We start from the raw sequence: 21172 nt of genomic DNA, 5'->3' as shown, positions 1-21172 counted from the left end.
TACAGCGTAGGGGGGTACTCAGGGTTGTCAAATCTGATTGGATGTATTTCAGAATGTTTCCTGATGATTACCAAGCACAGCAACCCTCTGCACATATACCACAGACCCAGCTATTCGGAACTCTTTGTAATCCAATTTGATGTTTTGTTTTATATCTTAGTCAAGAAGTGTTTTCTTTTTAAAATCATTCTTCCAAAATTCCCACAACAAAACCAAAGAAAACGATTTCTTTTTTCTTCCTGATGCAACAACAGTTTTTTTTTCTTTCTGGGTCATTTCCTGCAAAACCATGGAGATTAGTCATCACTTCCAGGAGAGTCCAGGGAAACCCCCTGGGGTGTTGGCAATGCAATCAAAGCTTATAGTTGGTACAAACAGGATAGGTCTAATTCAAAGGCCAAACTGTAAGATTCTGTCTGACTTCCAGGTTATTCCACACCCGCCACCCACCCCACAATCATAAGGCTTTCTTTGATTGCATCTCAAACCCAGAACCTCCATCACTTCAATGATGGAGGCATGTTGGAGAGCCACCAGAACTAGGATCACTGTCATCAATCCTGACATCATCCCAACTCGGAATTACATTGACCTTTCCTTCATCATCACCGGGTCATACAGACCAGGGAGGTTTCGGGTTTAATATCTGGTCAGGTGTGAGGTTTCTGCCTTCCAATCAGACAACCTGGACAAAAAAGGAATTTACCCCTCAGTGATCCAAAAGGTCACTGAGATGACCCGATCACATCATGAAAGCTACGTCGGGTCAGTGACATTGCAGAAACCTGAGCAATAATGTGTGTTTGAACATGCGTGTTCAGCTCCATAGCCTGGCTCAAATCACATGACCCAAACAGCTGAAGGTGGATGCTTCCAATCCGAATCAAAAGAGCGAAACAGAAATAATAAAAACAGGCCTTTCCCAGCCAGGAAAGCCACATTAAGATCTGAGAAACAGCCAACTCCAAACTAGATACATTCCCGCCCAACTCTGCATTGGAAATGATACCAACCCATTCTGGATCAGAAAGTCAACCAAAGCCAGCGATGTCCTGTCTGCCAACCGCACAGCGAGGTGCAACGGTGTTTCCCCAAGGTCCTATAAAAAAGAGAAAAATTGTTCTAAGGACTTTTATTTTAAAAGTAATGACTCCAACAGCACTGTAGGGATGCTATGATTCCATAGTTCAAATAGGAACAAGGGAGTAGGCCATTCAGCCCCTCATACCTGTTCTGCCAATCAACCTCATAATGGCTCATGTCTTACCTCAATGCCATTTTTCCACACTGTCTCTGTGACTCTCAATATACATAAAATCAAGAAAGCTATCAATCTCTGTCACAAACCATACTCAATGACTGTGACTCCACAGCCCTTTGGGACAGAGAACCCTCCAAGTGAACAGTCTTCATCTCAGTCTGAAATGGCCTGCCCTTTAAATCTGAAACTGTGACCCCTAGTTCCAGAGCTCTTTCCCCAGCCAGAGGAAACACCTACCATTTAAGAAGTTTGCATGCTTCATGAAAGCACCCAAGGAAGAATCTGATCAAACCCAAAACATTAACTTTGTTCCTTTCTGCACAGATACTGCCAGACCTGCTGAGCGTCTTCAGCATTGTGTTTGTGGCACCTTTAGGGAATGTAAGCCTAGCTTCCCCTCTCTCTCTCACGCCTCATAGGCAGCCCAAGCATCCCAATAATCAGCTCAGTGAAAATAGATAGGAATGGATGTGAGGAATGCTCCCTGTTAAGCTAAAGACGCCATTATTGGAGTGATGGGTAAACAGGAGACAGAGTGGGGAAGGAGTAAGAAGAGTTACCTGTCCATCTGGCAGGCTGAGTGCTGCACTGAAATCCACACGCTCGCTGTACATCTGCAGTAGACTCAGGATGTCCTTGTTCCGGATGGCCTCAAACAGCTTCCACCCATCCTCGCAAACACCTTTCTTTGTATATTTGTGCTCCACGTATTTTGCCGTAATAAATTCCTTACGAGAGTTCCTATTGGGTGTAGAGGGAATCTTTAAGCAGAGGTTAGCTTGAAGATCATTGCCTAGTGGCCCCAGCTGCTCAAGGAACCAATTCAACACATCACCATCACTACCGTTCAAAGACTAACATCCACCAGTCTCTCATTCAGTGGGTTACAACTCAGCATGCACTTTCCATCTGCAGCCTTATAATTCATGATGGCATGACAGTCATGACAAAATCCAATAGGGGATTGAAGAGAAACTTTCTTACCCAAAGATTGCAACCACTTGGGGGCATTTGGTGCATTTAAAAGGCTGCTTAGGGAAAGACCTGAACATTGTGCTAGTAATGGGTCTGTGCAGTAGGGATGCAGAGGAGGTTTCTCTGGAGCATAAATACTAGCATGGACCAGTCGGGCTGAATGGCCTATTTCTGGATAGTAATTTTGAATCCTGCCCTCCTTCCAGCTTTGGATTCAACTGGTCAACTGGACTTCAGGGATCACTGTGCAGAAGATCAAAAGGTACTAGTTGTTTGTCATTCAACATCGAGAAGGCAAATTCATTTATAAGATCAGAGGAGGTCAGGTCAGCTAGAGGTTTGTTTATTTTGAATCCTCTGTTACTGGTTACTGTGATCCCGCTTAGTGTTTCTGGAGATGGGGAGCTCTCAGTAGTCAAGGTCTAAGACGTACACACAGCCTTAACCATTCAGCTGCTGGATGTTAGGTAGATTGCAAGATGGGGTTATTAAGTCTCACGGATTTAAAAAGAATCCCAGGTTCAATTCCTTATTTCCCTGATCAGCTGCGGTTGGGAGAGCATGGTGAAGCTCCTGCTGAAAAGGATCAGACAGAATGGTGGTGCACCCACAGCCTTCCACTGACACATGCATGAAAAATGTTCAGTTGGGTTTGGTTCCCGGCTGTGGGGAGCTGATGTCTGTGAAACAATTCCACCCACACCATCCCAGCACTAGCTATTGTCTTCAAGAGAAATGGACATTACACCTGGCCTTTGCCCAAACAAGACAGAAATAGTTTAATCTCCTGTTACACCAAGGACTCCGAGGAATTCAACTAACACTTTCTTAAAATTCCAAAGGCTCTTTTCTCCAATGAAGTGCCATAACATTTATACAAAAGCCTCCCACACTGCACAGGGGAAAGATCGCCACATTAATGATGAGAGGAGATTTGTCTTGACTGGTAAAATGGTACAAGATTAAAAAGGCAAGCTGCAGGGAGGGCTGGTGCAGAACTCATTGAGAAAGGCAGCACAGGTTAACAAATTGGTTGATTAAAACAGATACGAAAGCACAAAGTACAACTGCTCGGAACTTATAACAGATCATTCTACAGCACAAGTTCATTCCCAGTTGAAGTATTGTGTCCATTTCCAGGCACCACCCTTCAGGAAGTGCGCAAAGACTTTAGAGACGGATCGGACACAGTCACTGAAATCAAGGAGAAGGAATTATAGTTTTGCAAATGATTTGAAGGAGTTGAGGTTGTTCACCTTTGAGCAGGGGAGAAGATGGGGAGACCTGTTAGAGGTGTTTAAAAATGTGACAGGTTGAAGATAAAGTAGATAAAGAAAAACATTCCAACAGCTGAAGGAGTATAAACAGAGGTTACAGATTCAAGGTGACTGATCCCGGCAGCAATACCTTACAGATGACGGAAACAGAGTTAATAGGGTCTCAAAGGAGATTTACGAGAGAGATCAATTGTGTGTGGATATGAGGACAGAGTAGGAGATCAGAACTAACTCTTCAAAAGAGCCAGTGCTGACACAATGGGCTGAATGGCCTTCTTCATGCTGATGATGTCTTTGTTCACATTCTGGAGTACAAGGCATTTAGGGGATCAAAGATGTTGAAGGATTTGGCAGTAAGATTGGTTACAGAGTCGAGAGGTATCAGCATGGCCTTCAAATTACAGCCATTTAGGGCTAGAATCCAGTCACATTTTCTCCCAACACAGAGGGGGTTGGGGAATTCTGGAACTGTCTCCACTAAAGTGTCTGTGGATGCTATAGGACAAATTGGAGCTTTCAAAACCAATGCAAATTGTTTTGTTTTCAGGTTACAGGCTTTGAGGAGTACAAAGCAAAAGGTAGGTAAGTGGAGTTGTGGTGCAGATTGACCAAGATTGTACAGGAATGAAAGACCAAAAGGTCACCTCCAATCCCTCCGTGATATAATTCACTTCTTTTCCCATTTACATTTGTTTTAATAAAAAGTAACATTTATACAGCAACAAATCACCCAAAGGCATTTTACAGTTGGAATCGGGCTCCAAGGGGATAAAGGATGTATTTAGTGTGACATTAATGATGATGCAGAAAAACTGGAAATGTGGTTTTGGTTGCTTGCCAGACGCCTTACACAGCAGCAGGCACATTAATTCCATGACAACTGCACATTGAACAACATGCAGGACAAGTCTGGAAGCCTTTGACTTCAATCCTTGCATTTACAGTATTTACTGGTTATGATGATGGATTTGATTTGAAGTTCCACTACCAGTGGCTTTGAAGGATGGCGGTTGGGCAGGGGAAAAAAAACAGCAAGCACTTTTATTCATTTGCAGGATGTGGGCGTCATTGGCTGGCCAGCATTCATTGCCCATCTCTAGTTGTCCTTGAGAAGGTGGTGGTGAAAGGCCTTTTTGAACCACTGCAATCCATCTGTTGTGGGTAGATCCCCAATGCCCTAAGTGAGGGAATGCCAAGATTTTGACCCAACAAGACTGAAGAAAAGGTGATATAATTCCAAGTCAGAATGGTGAGTTACTTGGAGGGGAAACTTGCAGATGGTGATGTTCCAGGTGATGGTTGTGGGTTTGGAAGGTTCTGTTGAAGGAGCCTTGGTGAACGCTGCTGCAACTGAGCATTGGTGGTGGAGAGAGTGAACGTGGTGCTAGTCAAGCAGGCTGTCTTGTCCTGGATGTTGGCAAGCTTCTTTTTGTACCCATCCAGGCCAGTTGAGAGTATTCTATCACACTCCAGACTTGAGCCTTGTAGATGATGGACAGGCTTTGAGGGGACAGTAGGGGAGTTACTCACTGCAGGATCCCTAGCCTCTGACCTGCTCTTATACCAAAACTATTTCTATGGCTAGTCAGGTTTAATTTCTGGAAAATGGTAACCCCCGGGATGTTGATAATGGAGATTCAGCAATGATAATGTCATTGAATGTCAAGAAGTGATGGTTAGATTTTGTCTCATTGGAGATGGTCATTGCCTGGCCTGAATGTTACTTGCCATTTTTCAAACCAAACTTGGATTTTGTCCAAATCTTGGAAATTTACCTCAGCATCTGATGAAGGGCCTTATGCCCAAAATGTCGATCCTCCTGCTCCTCAGATGCTGCCTGACCTGCTATGCTTTTCCAATATCACACTCTCGTCTCAGTATTTGAGGAGTCATGAATGGTGCTGAGCACTTCTGACTTTATGATGGAGGGAAGGTGATAGACGAAGCAGCTGGAGATGATTGGATCGAGGATACCATCCTGGGAACTCCTGAAGAGATTTCTGGAGCTAAGATGACTGACCTCCAACAACTACGACCATCTTCTTTTGTGTTGAGTATGACTCCAACCAGTGGAGATCTGCATCTCCACCAGCCACCCACAACTTCCCCACCCATTCCCAATTTCCATTGACTGTAGTTTTTCTTAGGCTTCTGGATGCCATATTCTATCAAATGGAGCCTTAATGCTCCACCTCACCTCTGGACTTTAGCTTTTTTCCCCACATTTGAATCAATGCTGAGATAAGGTCAGGAGCTGAATGATCCTGGCAGAAACCAACCTGTGGACACTGAAGTCCCACATCCAGTGTACACTCTACACCATTGCCACCCTCAGTGCTTCTTCCAAGTAGTGTCCAACATGGAGAAGTACTGATTCATCAGTTAAGGTGAAGGAGAGGACAGTGTGTGGTAAACAGCAGTAGGTCTCCTTTCCTGTGTATGACCTCATGCCATGAGACTTTATTAGGTTCAGAATCAATATTGAAGACTTTTAGGGCACTGCACCCCGACTGTGTATCACTGTACTGCCCCTCTGCTGGGCCTATCCTGCAGCTAGGACAGGTGATGATTATATCTGGGACATTATTTCCAAGGTTTGATTCCACGATGTACAATTATGTCGGGCTGTTTCTTGACTTGCCTGAATGACAACTCTCCCAATGTTGGCACTAGCCCCGAGATGGGAGTAAGGAGGATTTTGTGATGACAGATGGTCTATTCAGCCCACTATTTACAGACCCCCTAATCCATCTTTACAACACTGGCCCTAATGTGGTACTTACATGTCACTGGTTGAAGTGGGTTTTACTCCACACTGAGCTGGCAAGTTTGCCTCAAAAATCTCATTCAACCTAGTGTTTCCGATGTTATTAGCAAGCTGTAGGAAGCAAGATAGCACTGGATTAATGGCATGTACGGAATGTAAAGCAAGTGAACACTTGAAAAGGATCAACTGCGTCTTTATAGTTACTTAGGTACAGCACAACACAGACCCCTATGCACACTGTGTTATCAGCAACCATGATGTGGAGGAGCCAGTGTTGGACTGGGGTGGACAAAATTAAAAATCACACAACACCAGGTTATAGTCCAACAGGTTTATTTGGAAGCACTAGCTTTCGGAGGGCTGCTCTTTCATCAGGTAGCTCTGGAGCAGGCCCATAAGACACAGAATTTATAGGAAAAGATTACAGTGTCACGCTACTGAAATGATACATTGAACAAGCCTAGATTATTGTTAAGTCTTTCATCTTTTTGAATGGGTTGCAGGTTTCAGTTCATTAATATTTAAATCCCAGAACTTCTTTTCAGTCACATTCTTGAGATAACTTAAGGTTTTATTAAAAAAAAGGTGACATCGCAGCTCAGACAATGCATTAAAGGTGTGAGGTTACAGTGTGTTGGTATCCCAATCTTGAGTCAGACTGGTTCTATTTCCAAAGTGGAATTTATAATACGTTACATGGGATGACTGCCTGCAGATGGCCATTCCACCTCACTGTGCACACAAACCCACACTGTGCAAGGCAACACCCAGAGCCGTAGAGCCATTCCCACCTATTCCCTATGATATCCAGGCTCAGTCATATCCATTAGCCACCTAAGCACCCCAACACACTCTCTCACACTCTCCTAACCAGTAACACCAATTACCTATTGCTCAAGGACTTCGGTGAATCAGTGAATGGGCACATAGCCAACACTCCAAGGCAAAACGTTACCTTGGCAGCATTCAGTTTCCAAAGCATAGCACAAATAGCTTTTCTAGGGAGGACCTCACACAACAAGAGGAATAAAAAGCATTCCTTGTCATTCAGATAGAGGGAAAACATTTTGTTCAGTGCTCCAGGAACAAAGATTATCGTGAACCCTTGTTATGAAAAGCTCCTTTAAATAAGGAACTCACATGATGGACAAAGATCACAACATGACAGATATTGAACCCAAAGGAAACCTAGTCTGCTGACAGTGCGTAAAACAGAAGAGGAAAGTCCTGGGTTCAGGCCCTGTGCTGAGTTAGCTGATCAGACATGGTGTAGAACAGCATTAGGGATGGCGTGAGGAAAGAGAGAAAGGTGGCAGAATTCTCACTTCTGCAGACTGGGAGGTGTGCACCTATTGCACGACACACAATGCCCTGCAGAGAGGAGTGGTCTACGACATTTACTGTTGAGTATCTGAAAATTCAGGGCAGTCAAGTGGATAACAGAGTTAGATTTTACTGATGTCAAAAGGTTTGTACAGAGTGAATGCAAATATTTATCAACCCTCCCCCCCCCCCCCGGAATGTGTGCTTACATGACAAACAAATGTAGAGACCTACCTCAGTCTAAAGACCAAATCAAAAGATGAACTATAGCATCTAGGGAGCAGAAGACAGTCTCATTAACCAGCAGTAATTTAAAGCCCCTGAGCCAATGAGAATCTGGGTTTATAAACAGGCTCTTGTCATAGATCATGACCAGCAGTCAGTGTGCTTTATCAAGCCTTAGCATGAGAATGGGCACATTTTGATCTAATCTTAAGACGGGAGCAGACAGTCAGGGTGGTAGAGAAGTGGAAATCTTCAGCCAGAGTGTTCCCGAGTTAGAAAGGGCAGCAAGGTTGAAACTTAGCACACATTGGTTAATGCCAAGTTAGGGAGGTGTAACTGACCCCAGAACTTTCTGGCTAAGTGAGATGGGGACAGAAGGTGGATAAATAAAATACAAGTGAACCCTGTATTTAATTTTTCTTTTTCAAAAAAAGGGTCAAGCTTCACTGTAGTGCCACAAAAGTCAAATAAACTTTCTAACTGCAGGTCAGTCCTGGCTCAGTTAGTCACGCCCTTGCCTCGTAGTCAGGAGGCTATGGGTCCAAGTCCCAGTCTTGAGATTTGAGCACAGAATCAAGATTGATGCTTCTGCAAGAGAGTGTTGAGGGAGAGCTGCACTGTCAGACAGACAGTGAAATGAAACCACATTTACCCTTCTAGGTGGATGATGGAAGGAATCCCATGACCATATTTCAAAAGAGCTTGGAACTTCTCCCTGGTGCTCTGGCTACATTTATCCCTCAATGTGTCAAAGCCTATTTGGTCATCTTCACACTGCTCTCTGTGGAATCTTTCTGCGCTCTACTTGGATACTGCATTGCCTCACATTATCATGGTGGCTGCACAGTAAAAGGACTGCATTGTCTGTATAACACTTTGGGATATCCCGAAGCTGGGCTAAGTTATTTGAAGACAAGAAAGAGAAAAGAAAGAACACCAAAGAGGCTGCAGTAAGAAAATCTGACTCACCAACAGTTCAGACGTGCCTAGCACATCCAGCATGAGAGATTGTATCCTGGAATAGTGGACACCCAATTCTCGATGAATTCCAGAACATTCAATACAGATGACAATGCCCAGATTGGTAGAGAGCCAAGTAGGATCTAAAACAAGATCAGCAGGATTATTTACACTTGATTATAAGAGAACACCATATAAAATCAGCTATTACATCAACACCAGTTGTATTCAATAGGCAAATCCTGCCCCACCCAGCTCCCCAACCCCCCACGGAGCCCACCCTCAACTGGAGGGCAGATAATGAAAACCCATCATGTCTTGGAGATAGTTGGACCAGTTATAGAATCATAGAGCCAATAGCATGGAAACAGACCCTTTGGGCCAACCAGTCCATTCCAACCATAATCCCAAACTAAACTAGTCCCACCTGCCTGCACTTGGCCCATATCTCTCCAACCATTTCTTATCATGTACTTACCCAAATGTCTTTTAAACAGTGTAACTCTACTCATATCCACTGCTGTTCAACAACAGCCACGGGGGTGGGGGGTGGGGGGGGGGGGGGGGGTTGTTTACTTGCTTTTCAATGCTCAAATCCCTCCACTGTTTCCTCTTTTTAAATTTCTGTAATCTCAACCCTCCAAGATCATTTTCTTCCTCCAACTCTAACCTGTTGTGCATCCCCAATTTCCATCACTGCACCATTGGTGGCCAAGCCTTCAGCTGTGTAATCCCAACTTCTCAAAGTTCACTTCTATCCATTTGCTGTTGCATTTTCTATCCAATGATGTTGTTTGCGATATCTTGCTATGTTAAAGATTCTATTAACATGCAACAGTAAGCATCATTGCATAAAGCAACTCCTTATTTTAGATAAACTGTCATTTCTCCCACTAGCCAGAAGAGCCAAGATCACTAACATGGTGTAGGAAGTCAAGGTCCTGAGCATTGCAACACCCAAATGATAATGCAAACATATGAATTAGCAAGTGTTTTGAGTTGGTGGTTGAGTTCAGTTCAGTTCATGGTGCAGGAAGCCTGGGTATCGCAAATGCCACCTAATAAATTTTTCCAAACACTAGATCCATTTATGGTTTAGTATCTCAAAAAAAAAGTACACCACTGAATTGCTCCATCCCAGCTGCTGGTTCAAGAACTGAGGTACAATTGTCACTTCTGATGGTTCATCTGAAGCATTACCAATACAATCAAAAGAGAAAAGGATTTTAACTGCCCAACTGGGTAACACCTACCAAACTCGCAAAACATCCGGTATCAGTGTGGCTAAAAATGACCAGTCTTCCACACGTGGCCTATGCTAGTTTCTCAGTGAGAGCTGGCAGAAAGCCACTTGCTTTATATAGTGTAGTAATCTGAAATCTGGTTTGGGGAGTGAACAGCAACAAACTTTATGAACCATAATTATACACAGAGGAGGGTAAGAGCCACTCAGGTAATCCATTTGCCTCAAGGATAGGGGAGTCACACCCTCCACTGGACTTTAAACTCAATTTAAACTGGCATTTCTCAGCGTCCTGTGATGGAGGTAAACTGAGTCCAAGATCAGGAGTATATTAAGAGTCCCCTCAGACTCACTCAGAGAATAGAAGTTCTCCAAGGCCAGAATTTGTTGTCACTCCTTAATTGCCCTTCAACTAAGTGAGTCACTAGGCCTATCAGAGTCGACTTCACTGCTGTGGATTTGGTGTCAAATGGTGGGCCAGACCAGGTAAGGATAGGTTTTTGCAACAATCAATGAGCGTTCTGGTCACCATTGCTGAGACTAACTTTATTATTAATTGAATAAACCCAACTACCTGTCGCAATGAGATTGGAATCCAGTGCCCAGGGCATGAGCCTCTCAGCATAGCCCACTCTGCCATCATCTGCCCACACTGCCCTTTCAGCTCATACACTCTCGCTTTATAACCATAAGCCTACCCTGATCAGAGGTGGTTAGGGGGATGGGGGATGGGGGTGGGTGGGGATTGTGGGAAGGGAGGTGGGGGCAGTGTGCAGCAAGGGGAAGCTGAGGGAGAAGTTCCTCAACCTGAAATCTTTCTTGCTCAAAACAAATAGGTGATGGGAATATCAACGAATACATTAAGCACGGAAAAGCCTCCAAAAGCAGCTGACAATGACTCTCGAGTTTGAACATGGATTTAGGACAAGATTTGAAACAGCCATCCCAAAGGGTCATTAAATAGCTGATTACCCTTTTTAATGCTTACTGAAGGAGCTGTGGTATTTTTGTAAACTACCACCCTCCAACAACCATCAACTTTTAACAATAAGCACAGCCAATTGTAAGTGCAAATTAAAACTGGTGTTCACCATTGTGCAAGACGTCTAAGCTCCAGGGCATTGCAACACCCATTACTTACACAGACACGTGAATTGGAAAGTGGTTTGAGTTGGTGGTTGAGTCCAATTCAGTCCATGGTGCAGGACATAGGGAGCAGTGTGCAGCAAGGGGAAGCTGAGGGAGAGGTTGCTCAACCTGACACCTTTCTTGCTCAAAATATATTGGAGATGGGAATATCGATGAATATGTTAAGGGCTGAAAAGCCTCCAAAAGCAGCCAAAAAGTGTTTCTGAGGACTCCACCTAGAAGGAGTGAGGACCACACTACCCACGTTACTAAAGACATCAAGACAAAAACAGCATTTGGTCTCGAACAATTTGCTCAGGGCTGACCTCTATCAGCAAGAAGAATAGGATGTTCCATGTAGCAAGAGGGGATGGAGATGGGGATGGGGATTGGGATTGAGATCTCACACACACCCACCCCTCCACCCCCCTGCGATGAGATATGCACTGGGTCTTCAGTACCATCTCAGAACTCTATCCCTTTGTTCCGAACTGTTCCCTTTGTGCCAAGAGCAATCCATGCCTCCAGTAAATGTAAGGGGATAGAGCCCACACTGAATTGTCTGTAAAAATTGCACCTAGTCAGCACTTGAACTTGCTTGGAGAAGCTAAACCAGAAACTCCAGGTAGACGATTCAAGTCCTGGTAACCAGCAATTCAAACCAAAATTATACACGACAATCAAACTTTCAAACACAACCTGAACATAGTAGCACTAAACTCATTGATCAAGATGATCCCTCAACCTCCAACACGCACACATCCAACCCCAATCACTAACAGAAATATCCTAAAATACAGGCATGCACTAAAGGTTGGTGTTCCTATATGTGGATACAGCTGACTCACCCCAACTTCATGCTAGAATGGGACAGACAAACAGATAAACAGATTCCTGATAGGCGACATTTACCTGCTGCACCACAGTCACAGCACACTTCATTGCCTGGCATGCCTTTGACCTCAGCAATGATTGACTTGGTCAGTTCCTGTACAGTGTCATTGCTGCCATTGCCATTGTCTCCTTTAAAGGCATTGTTGAGTGCCTCTTCCTTGCTGTTCTGTAACACAGAAACCCATCTGAAAGCACAAGAACATATGCACTGGCCATGAATACTTAGGACTGGCTTAGACTCGATGAATAATCACATCAAAGCACTCACGTGGGCACTTTTTTACTGGATAAAGTTCAGTGTCAGTATAGATAGTGTGCCAGCAAGTTATTAAATAAGTACATACAAATACAGCTTTAACTTCAATCATGGTCTTTGCGTATAGAGATGAAACAAAATTTATTTGTGGTTGTCTTTGGCATATGATATTGTGTGAAACCTGGCTTAGTGGTTAGCACTCTTACTTAAATCAGAAGGTTGTTGGCCCACCCCAAGTGCTTGCGGTGTTGGTGGTGAATTCTCATTGTCCTTGTGATGTAGGTTCGTTCACCTACAGCACTGTTGGGTACAGAATAACCAGATATTGACTTGGTGTCAATGAATAATCAATATGTTTTCAAGTTTCGGTGGGTATGCGACTTGGAACAGAGCTTGGAGGGACAGTGTCCCCATACATCAACAGCCCTTGCTCTAAATGATACATGCCACAAGTTTGGGAGGTGCTATTGGAGGGACTTCAGCAAATTGCTCCAGTACCTCTAGTGGATAGATCACACCACTGCCTCTAAAACAGAGGTGGGGGGAGTGAGTATTTAATGAGAGAATGACTGTTAATTATGTAGGCTATTTTATCCTTGACGGTCTTAGATAGGGAAGATAGGAAGATGTTAATGTCCAACACAAGTGTGAGCATGGAGTTGATTGGCTGAATGGCCTGTAAATATTTTGTAGCTTCGCAGAAAATGTGACCGAGTTCCTTGATGCCTAAAAGGCCTAGAAGCATATCTGGTCAACTCAAATTTTAAACTTTGCTCAGAACACATGGAAAATGACAGCCACTAAACCTTATGCAAATAAATATCAGACTAGGTTTCCAGTGTAAAATGTCATACAAAAACAATGCTTTTACTCACGCTTGACATTCCTGTTCATCCTCAGCTTGGAAGTGGTATGTTCGATTATCTACGCAAAAGCAAACGAGATTTTGATGCCTAAAGTATAGCAGCACAGCTTCAACATAAATGTATGCTTCATGCTGATACACCAGAGAGAGTGTATTACACAGTCAGGGGTACTGTCTTTCAAATGAGATGTCCAATCAATATCCCATCTACCCTCTCAGGTGAGTGCAAAGATTCTACTACACTACTTGAAGAACTGGAGACACATAAAGTCTTTGGCCAATAATTATCCTGCCACCCAACTAACTGGTGTCTTACCTATTTACTGTTTGAGAGAATGTGCTCTGTAGTAATTGACTGCTGCATCTCTCCATTTGCCAAAGCGACCACATTTCAAAAAGAGTACTTTGTTACCCGTAAAGCTTCTTGGGACATCCCAAGGTCGAAAGGGGTGCTACATAAATGCAACCATGTCCTTTGCCTTAATATATGTTGTGTAGTAAATCAGACTTACGTGTTATAAGATCGAAGCACCTTTTTTCTTCGGAATTTGGTTTCACCTGACAGGTCAGCAGCTTGAGTATGGCTGGAGGCCTGTTAATCTGAAAGGGAATTGCAGAAGAAAATGAGAAATACAGAATAGGAACAAACAGCAATTATTTAAAGCCAATAAGGAAGTGCTTCTTTAAAAATCTCTTACCCAACTGAAGATGCCAGTATAAAGTGCATTTAACTTCAAAGATAAAAATCTGAACATTTCATTCTAATTGCCCTAAGGTCACAGAGCAATTTAATTAACCAACATGAATAAAAAACTTTGATTATTTATCTGGTTATCAGCAGCTTGTTTTACGGGAATTCACTGTGTGTTAATTGGCTGCCACATTTCCGTCCCTGGCACTTTGAAAGTGCTGCATTGATGTGAAGCCTTTTGGATGTTTGGGGGTTATGAAAGGTGCTAAGGTTATACAAAGTCTCTCTTCCTACAGATTCTCTCTCAAATGCAGCATAGTCTGTAGGCGCAGACCAACATGTCCACTTGGGTTCTACCTCTTACAATTGAGTTAGATATTCTGCACCCATCTCGCCCAGACAGTTCAACAAAATGAACCAGGTGGGCAATCCTTAGGACAGTTGATTGTCCAAGTGGCCTGCTCTTTGACAATGAAAGCCTGCTATTCCACCACCAAGTGTGTCACAGCCATGCCCTACCTGGTCTCCATTCAACATGCACACACACATCCAGACCAGGCTGAGAGACAGCTACAATGATTTGTGGCCTTGGTTAACTTGTCATCCCCTCTACAGCAGGGCTGATGAAGAGGGAATGTAGGAACGCCAACACTCCCATTCAGATCAACTGATTCATTACAGACTGGAATCAAACTTTGGGCATTCCTAACATGTGGCTCACACACTGGAACATTACACTGCAGTAAAAGGGAAAGGAGAATTAGCTGCTGCTTCTGATTGTTTTTGTAACGGAATAAAAACAAAGTAAATATAGTTTTAAAAGGCTGTTCATTTTAGTTTATGCATTACTCCCTAGTGTCGAGTTCCAATGGAGAAGATTCAGAGACGTTCAATACCTGCTTCTATAACAAAAGGTAAAGGGAAATAGGAAATGGGTGCTTTACCACCAGCTGATGCTATATGGATACCTTACACTACGGTAATGTTTACTTACAGTACTGTGTGATATTGTGAGGTAGCCATATTTAACCCCACACTTCCTCTTCTGCCACACTCTTCGGATCCTGGAAGTGGAGACAGACAGAGCAGAATTTGCACCAGATACACTTCATTTATAATTAACCTCCTGTATGGCCCATCAATTAAGTTATCATTTTCACTGCCTTTCTCAGATAATGTATTCTAGATTATCATAACTTATTATAGTAAAACAAAACTCATTTCATCCCTGACTCTTTTTCCAAAGATTCTTCAATCAAAATCCTTGATTACAGCCCTCCAGTGAATTGAATTAGGGCAAATAAGGAGAAACTATCAAAACATAACACAATATGGAGGATCTCTACCAAATCTCCCATTAATGTTTTCTTTGAAGCAGAAATAGAGGGAGGTAGTGACAACATAGTGAGCCGAGTAGCAATCCAGGACCCTGAACCAAGGAGATGGGGGTATGGGTTCAAATCCCAGCTCTCAAGGTAAATAAATCAGAATTCAATGCAAAAATTTGGAATTATAAAGATAAATTAAAACCCTCGACAGCTGTAGCAAAAATCCATCTGGTTGACGAACTTTCTTTAGAAAGGAAGTCTGCCATCCTTACCTGATCTGATCTACATGTGACCCCAATCCTACAGCGATGTGGTAGACTGTTAACTGCCCTCGCAATCAGCCTGGACATACAATCAATTCAAAAACAACTAGTGATGGACAGAGAATATTGGCTTTGCCACCAACGCCCACCCCTCGTACAAGGAGAAAGAAATCATTGCAGCTCCACAAGTACATTGTGATTTGAAAAGTGAAGGGTTTTCAGACTCAGGACTGACACTGTTAAATCTTTCCCATTTCTTACCCATCGCTCTTTTTGTTTAGAAAACCAGATTTTTCTGTACCATACAGACGGTTCCCTGGAAGTGGATGGATGCTGTAGCCTGAATTCTTCCTGTTCAAACCATCCTGAGAGAAAAAAAAAAAGAGAAACAAAGAGTTTGGTACAGGAAACGGCAATGGGTAACTAGCCCAGCCCACCAGCCTGAGAACTTTCTCAATGTGCCACAATCCTTTGTGTGTTGAATCGAAAGATAAACATGAATGTTACAGACCATTCAGACCAATTTATTTCTTCTTGCCAGAAAGAATTAGGAGTCACCATTCATCCACCCACACTGCAATCACCCTCAAGTCTATGTCTGCTACCAAAGACAAGTGTTCCCAAAGCAGTAGAATCCACTTATATAGGTTTAGGCTTCCATGTGTATATGGAGGGCACCAGCTCTCCATCTCCACCATCTTACTGAACCCTTTCTCTATTTTGATGTTCAAATCCTGTTTGAGCTGTAACCTCCCTCCCTCCCACCCTGTGCTCACTGTACATAATCCCCAGGTAGCTTGACACCCATTATTTTATGCACATTTAGATTTTTCATAGCCTCACCCTCTCTAGTGCCATCTTATCATCCAGCTTAGCAAACGCCATACGCTGTTACTGCTGTGGCTTTGTCAATGGTCCACCTACCTTCTGCTGTTAAACATTTCTTACTCGAGAATCCCCTCCTGCCTTATGAGGAAACTCAAAATACTGCTGTTGCTGGAAATTCAATAGAATCCAGATAATTCTGGAAAGACTCAGCAAGTCTGGTAACACCAGTAGAATGAGAACAGAATTAAATGCTTAGGGTCAAGCCCTCTCTTCATAAATCTGATTGACCCCAAAAGTAAATGTTGTTTCTCTACAGATGCTGCCAGATCTGCTGAGCACCTCCTTTAACGACCTTCTTAAAATTCATGTTTTTGACCAAGCAATCGGTTTTTAATATCCCCTCCTGTAGCTCACCACCATCGGGAGGACCATGGAGGTGAGCCTATTGGACAGGAGTATTGAATACAATGACATCTCGAGTAATACAATGGCAACCAAAACCAAACAACCCAGGAAAGGTGAGTGTCCCTGGGCTTTAGAAAGTATCAAAACAGCTACACCAACAAAAGTTGATCAAAAACGTCAAAACTCAGCATTTGGAATACTGTTCTCTCCCAGCTAATGGTAATTTTCATTTGCTCAAGAATCTTTACAGTTATATCTTTCCATGTAACCACTGCTGTTCTTTGAGAAGAACTCAATCTGAAAGCTACGGATTGGTCATTGGTGACCCATGACTGTAGTCCTACTCTCACACTCCTGTCTAATTGCAACTCTCTGATCCTCTTCCAATCCTCTGCGGAATTCCCTTTCTCTTCCCATTTTAAAGGAACTTCCTGCTTGCAGGGAGCACACTTGGTGCTGTTGTTACCTACCTCCTTGTGATCCACTTGGAGTACGGATCTCAGGGAGTCTCTGATCTGGGTCAGCTGTTTCATCTCCTCATCTTGTGCTTGTTTCAGCTTCAAACCAAAAGATAAAAGAAGTCTCAAGTTACAGCAAGAAGAGATCTGCCCAGAGGTTTCAGCCAATGCACAACAGGTCAACACAGGCAGGGCAGAATGCCCGGCTAAAACAAAAAGTTCCGCTTTCTGCATCCTTTTCCTCAAGGGTCTCTGATATCAAAACTCCCATGGACCACAAAAATGATAACATCAATAATTGGCCATCAGAAAGAAGCCCAACTTGATACAGAACCATAGAAAATAGGTGCAGGAGTAGGCCATTCAGCCCTTTGAGCCTGCACCACCATTCAATATGATCATGACTGATCATGCAATCTCAGTATCCCATTCCAACCCTCTTCCCCATACCCTTTAGCTGCAAGCGCCATATCCAGCTCCCTCTTGAATATATCTGACAAACAGGCTCCAAAAGTTTCTTTGGGAGAGAATTCCACAGGTTCACAACTCTGAGTGAAGAAGTCCTTCCTCAGCTCAATCCTGAATGGCTTCCCGATTATTATAACACTGTGCCCCCCCCCCCCTCCCCCCCCACCCCAATAGTTCCGGGCTTCTCAAACATCAGAAACATTCTTCCCATATCTAGCCAGTCCATCTATCCTTGAAGCTTCATGATGGGCTATTACACGGTGGTGCAGTGGTTAGTACTGCTGCCTCACAGCACCAGAGACCCAGGTTCAATTCCCGCCTTGGGCTACTGTCAGTGTGGAGTTTGTACATTCTCCCAGTGTCTGCGTGGGTTTCCTCCGGGTGCTCCGGTTTCCTCCCACAATCCAAAGATGTGCAGGTCAGGTGAATTGGCCATGCTAAATTGCCCATAGTGTTAGGTGATGGGGTAAATGTAGGAGAATGGGTCTGGGTGGGTTGCTCTTCGGAGGGTCAGTGTGGACTTGATAGGCCACTGTAAGTAATCTAATTTAATCTAATATAATACAACGGAATGAATTGCAATTAAATAGCACCTTTGATGTAGCAGAATCAGCACTTTAGAAAAGCATAAATTAGACAAGATAACTAACAAACCACAGAGAAGCGAGAGAGACAGAGACAAGGTGGGAAGAGAGTTCCTGGTCAGTTTACCTCAAAGCTGGAGAGAGAAATTTGTACAGGGTATTTTTCTGACTGTCCAATAGGATATTAAATCAGGACCCTGCCTACTCTTTTTAGAGAATATAAGAGACCCAATAGCAATATTGAAATAAGGAAAGCGGTGATCATCTGGAATCCTTAGTCAGCATTTCTCATTGCAATCAACACCAAAACAAAGATGATATAATTGTTTGTTGAATATGTTTGTGGTACCTTGCTGTGCACAAATTTACTGCCATGCTTCCTACATTAAAAAAGTGGCTGCACTTCAAGAGGACTTTGAAAGCATTGAAGCTGTTAAAGGCACTACGTAAATGCAAGTTTCTTCTTTAGGTCCATCTGAAAAGCAAACAAGGCTTCAGTTTAGGACATCACATGGAAAACAGCGTCTCTTGGTGTTACACTGACTGGCCAGCCCAAAAGACACTTTTCATTTTCCATTATTATCCAATCGATGCTGAACAGAGTAATCTCACATCTTCTTGCTCCTGGTGCACTCTCGAAACACATTGCAGGATGACTGCCGATCAAATCGCAGTTTCCATGATTCCACAAGGAATGCTACCTTAAAAGTCAGAGCCAGGCCATTCACAAGGAAATGTCAGGAATATCTTCTCTTCATAAAGGGCAATAGGATAGACACAGGATTCTGGCCGCACTCAGCAGAGTAGTTATAAGCTCAATAATTTTACATGGGAGATCGGTACTTTGTTGCTGCCCAGGGCTATTAAGGGGACAAGAAGAATGTCAGAAAGGGTTAAGTAGCCAGTTCCTGTTCCTAAATTCAATCCAGGAATGAATCATAATGTAAGAAAATGTTCTGCACTTAGAATCATAGCTATAGAGATGTACGGCATGGAAACAGACCCTTTCGTCCAACCCGTCCATGCCGCCCAGATATCTCAACCCAATCTAGTCCCACCTGCCAGCGCCCAGCCCATATCCCTCTAATCCTTGCCTATTCATATACCCATCCAGATGCCTTTTAAACACTGTAATTGTCTCAGTCTCCACCACTTCCTCTGGCAGCCCATTCCACATACGCACCAACCTCTGCATAAAAAAGTTGCCCCTTAGATCCCTTTTAAATTTTTCGTCCCTCACCCTAAACCTGTGCCCTCTAGTTCTGGACTCCTCCACCCCAGGGAAAGAACCATGTATATTTACCATATCCATGCCCTTCATGATTTTCTAAACCTCTATTAAGATCATCCTTCAGCCTTCGACACTCCAGCCTATTCAACCTCTCCCTATTTGGCAGGAAGAATAGAGGATATGAATATGAAGAAAGACTGCAGAAAACAGCAGTAGAGAGGATCATCTTGTATTATTCATAAAAATGCAAGCAAACAAGCTCAGCAGGTAATAGGGAAGATAATGTTGGTCTTTTCTGCAAATTGAATGGACCAAAAAGTACAGAGAGTTTTGTTACACCTATGTACTGCAAACAGTTTTGGCTCCTTTATCTAAGGAGAGACATACTGGCATTGGAGACAGTGTAGGGAAGGTTCATGTTCATGTTAATTCCAGGTATGGTGTGATTTTCTAATGAGGAGAGGTTGAGTATGTTGGGCGTGTACTCATTGGAGTTTAGAGGAATAAGAAGCGAGTTTATGAAACATAGAAGATTCTCAGTGGATGCTGAGAAGTTGGTTTCCCTTTTGGGAATGTCTAGGCCGAGAGGGCATAATCTCAAAGATAACGGTCATCTGTTTAAGACAGAGATGAGAAGTCATTTCTTTTATCTGGAATTCTTTACTGCAGGCAGATATGGTTAAATATATTCAAGACTGAGGTTTTTTTTTAAGTCAGTAAGGGAATCAAGGATGATGAGGAAAAGGCCAGAAAGCAGAGTTGAGGATTATCAAAATCAGCCATGATCTCATTGCATGGTGAGGCAGACCCGATGGGCCGAATGGCCTAATTCTACACCTACATCTAAAGTCAACCTCTGAAAGATCCCATCATGCCAGAAAAAGAAGGAAATGGCTGGAAAGGTGACCATTATAGAGACCGAACAGTGATAATTTGCCACACCCGGAACAGAGGCAGCAATTCTTATAGGGCATGATCCATAGTTTCACGCCTCAATTGGTCTATTGGTCTAGCAAGGAGGTTGGTTAGTTAAATTCATGGATTCAGTTCTCTCCATTACTTGGTTATGCAAATGCAGCATCTACTTCATGCCAGGGTTGTCAACTCCCCAGGAGCGCCCTGGAATCATGGAGATTAGAGCTGAAAATATGTTGCTGGAACAGCGCAGCAGGTCAGGCAGCATCCAGGGATCAGGAGAATCGACGTTTCGGGCATAAGCCCTTCTTCAGGGAGATTAACCTTGACATTGCGAAGACCAACTCAGTTTCTCTCCATTTCCTTTGAATAAGATTTCCTTTTTTCAAAAAAAGATCAAACAGACTTATATACTGTTCTTCATGACCACTGAGCATCTAAAAGAACCTTAAAGCTAAGGAAGTACTTTCTGAATTGTCAGTGTTACAATGTAGGAAAAGCAGCAGCCAATTTGTGTGCAGCAAACATTCACAAACAATCTGATAATGAGCAAGTAATCAGGTTTGTGATGTTGATTGAAGAATAACTATTGACCAAATTCCTGTATTCACTCAAACATCAAATCACAGATGCCCTACAGGGTATTCCACCCATTGAGTCTCCACCATTGCTGAAAAGAGTATCTCAACCTGAACCAGCCCCCTAATCATTCCCTGTAACCCCTCATTTCCCATGACTAATCCACCTAGCCTGCATATCCACCTGCCCTCAAAACTTCCTATAAAATGTAGGAAAACCTTGGGGGCAGAGACACCACAACTTCACAA

General features: G+C 43.2%; 1 protein-coding gene across 1 annotated transcript in view; it reads right to left on the bottom strand.

Moving 5' to 3' along the window:
- Nucleotides 1-21172, bottom strand: part of LOC122563615 (arf-GAP with SH3 domain, ANK repeat and PH domain-containing protein 2-like) — a 78598-nt gene that overhangs the window by 15967 nt on the left and 41459 nt on the right. The window contains exons 9-18 of the mRNA XM_043717576.2: nt 17160-17246; nt 15718-15821; nt 14860-14929; nt 13687-13774; nt 13185-13233; nt 12072-12238; nt 8798-8931; nt 6297-6391; nt 1822-2002; nt 1014-1099 (exon numbers count right to left, since the gene is read on the bottom strand). Of these exons, the coding sequence (XP_043573511.1) occupies nt 1014-1099; nt 1822-2002; nt 6297-6391; nt 8798-8931; nt 12072-12238; nt 13185-13233; nt 13687-13774; nt 14860-14929; nt 15718-15821; nt 17160-17246 (1061 nt within the window). The remainder of the gene's footprint in view (nt 1-1013; nt 1100-1821; nt 2003-6296; nt 6392-8797; nt 8932-12071; nt 12239-13184; nt 13234-13686; nt 13775-14859; nt 14930-15717; nt 15822-17159; nt 17247-21172) is intronic.

Source organism: Chiloscyllium plagiosum, unplaced genomic scaffold (assembly GCF_037043375.1).
Source record: "Chiloscyllium plagiosum isolate Xiang-an unplaced genomic scaffold, Cpla_swu_hap1 HiC_scaffold_30, whole genome shotgun sequence".
NCBI lineage: Eukaryota > Metazoa > Chordata > Chondrichthyes > Orectolobiformes > Hemiscylliidae > Chiloscyllium > Chiloscyllium plagiosum.
The sequence above is the reverse complement of the archived record's forward strand: the minus strand, read 5'-3'. Positions and strand labels throughout refer to the sequence as shown.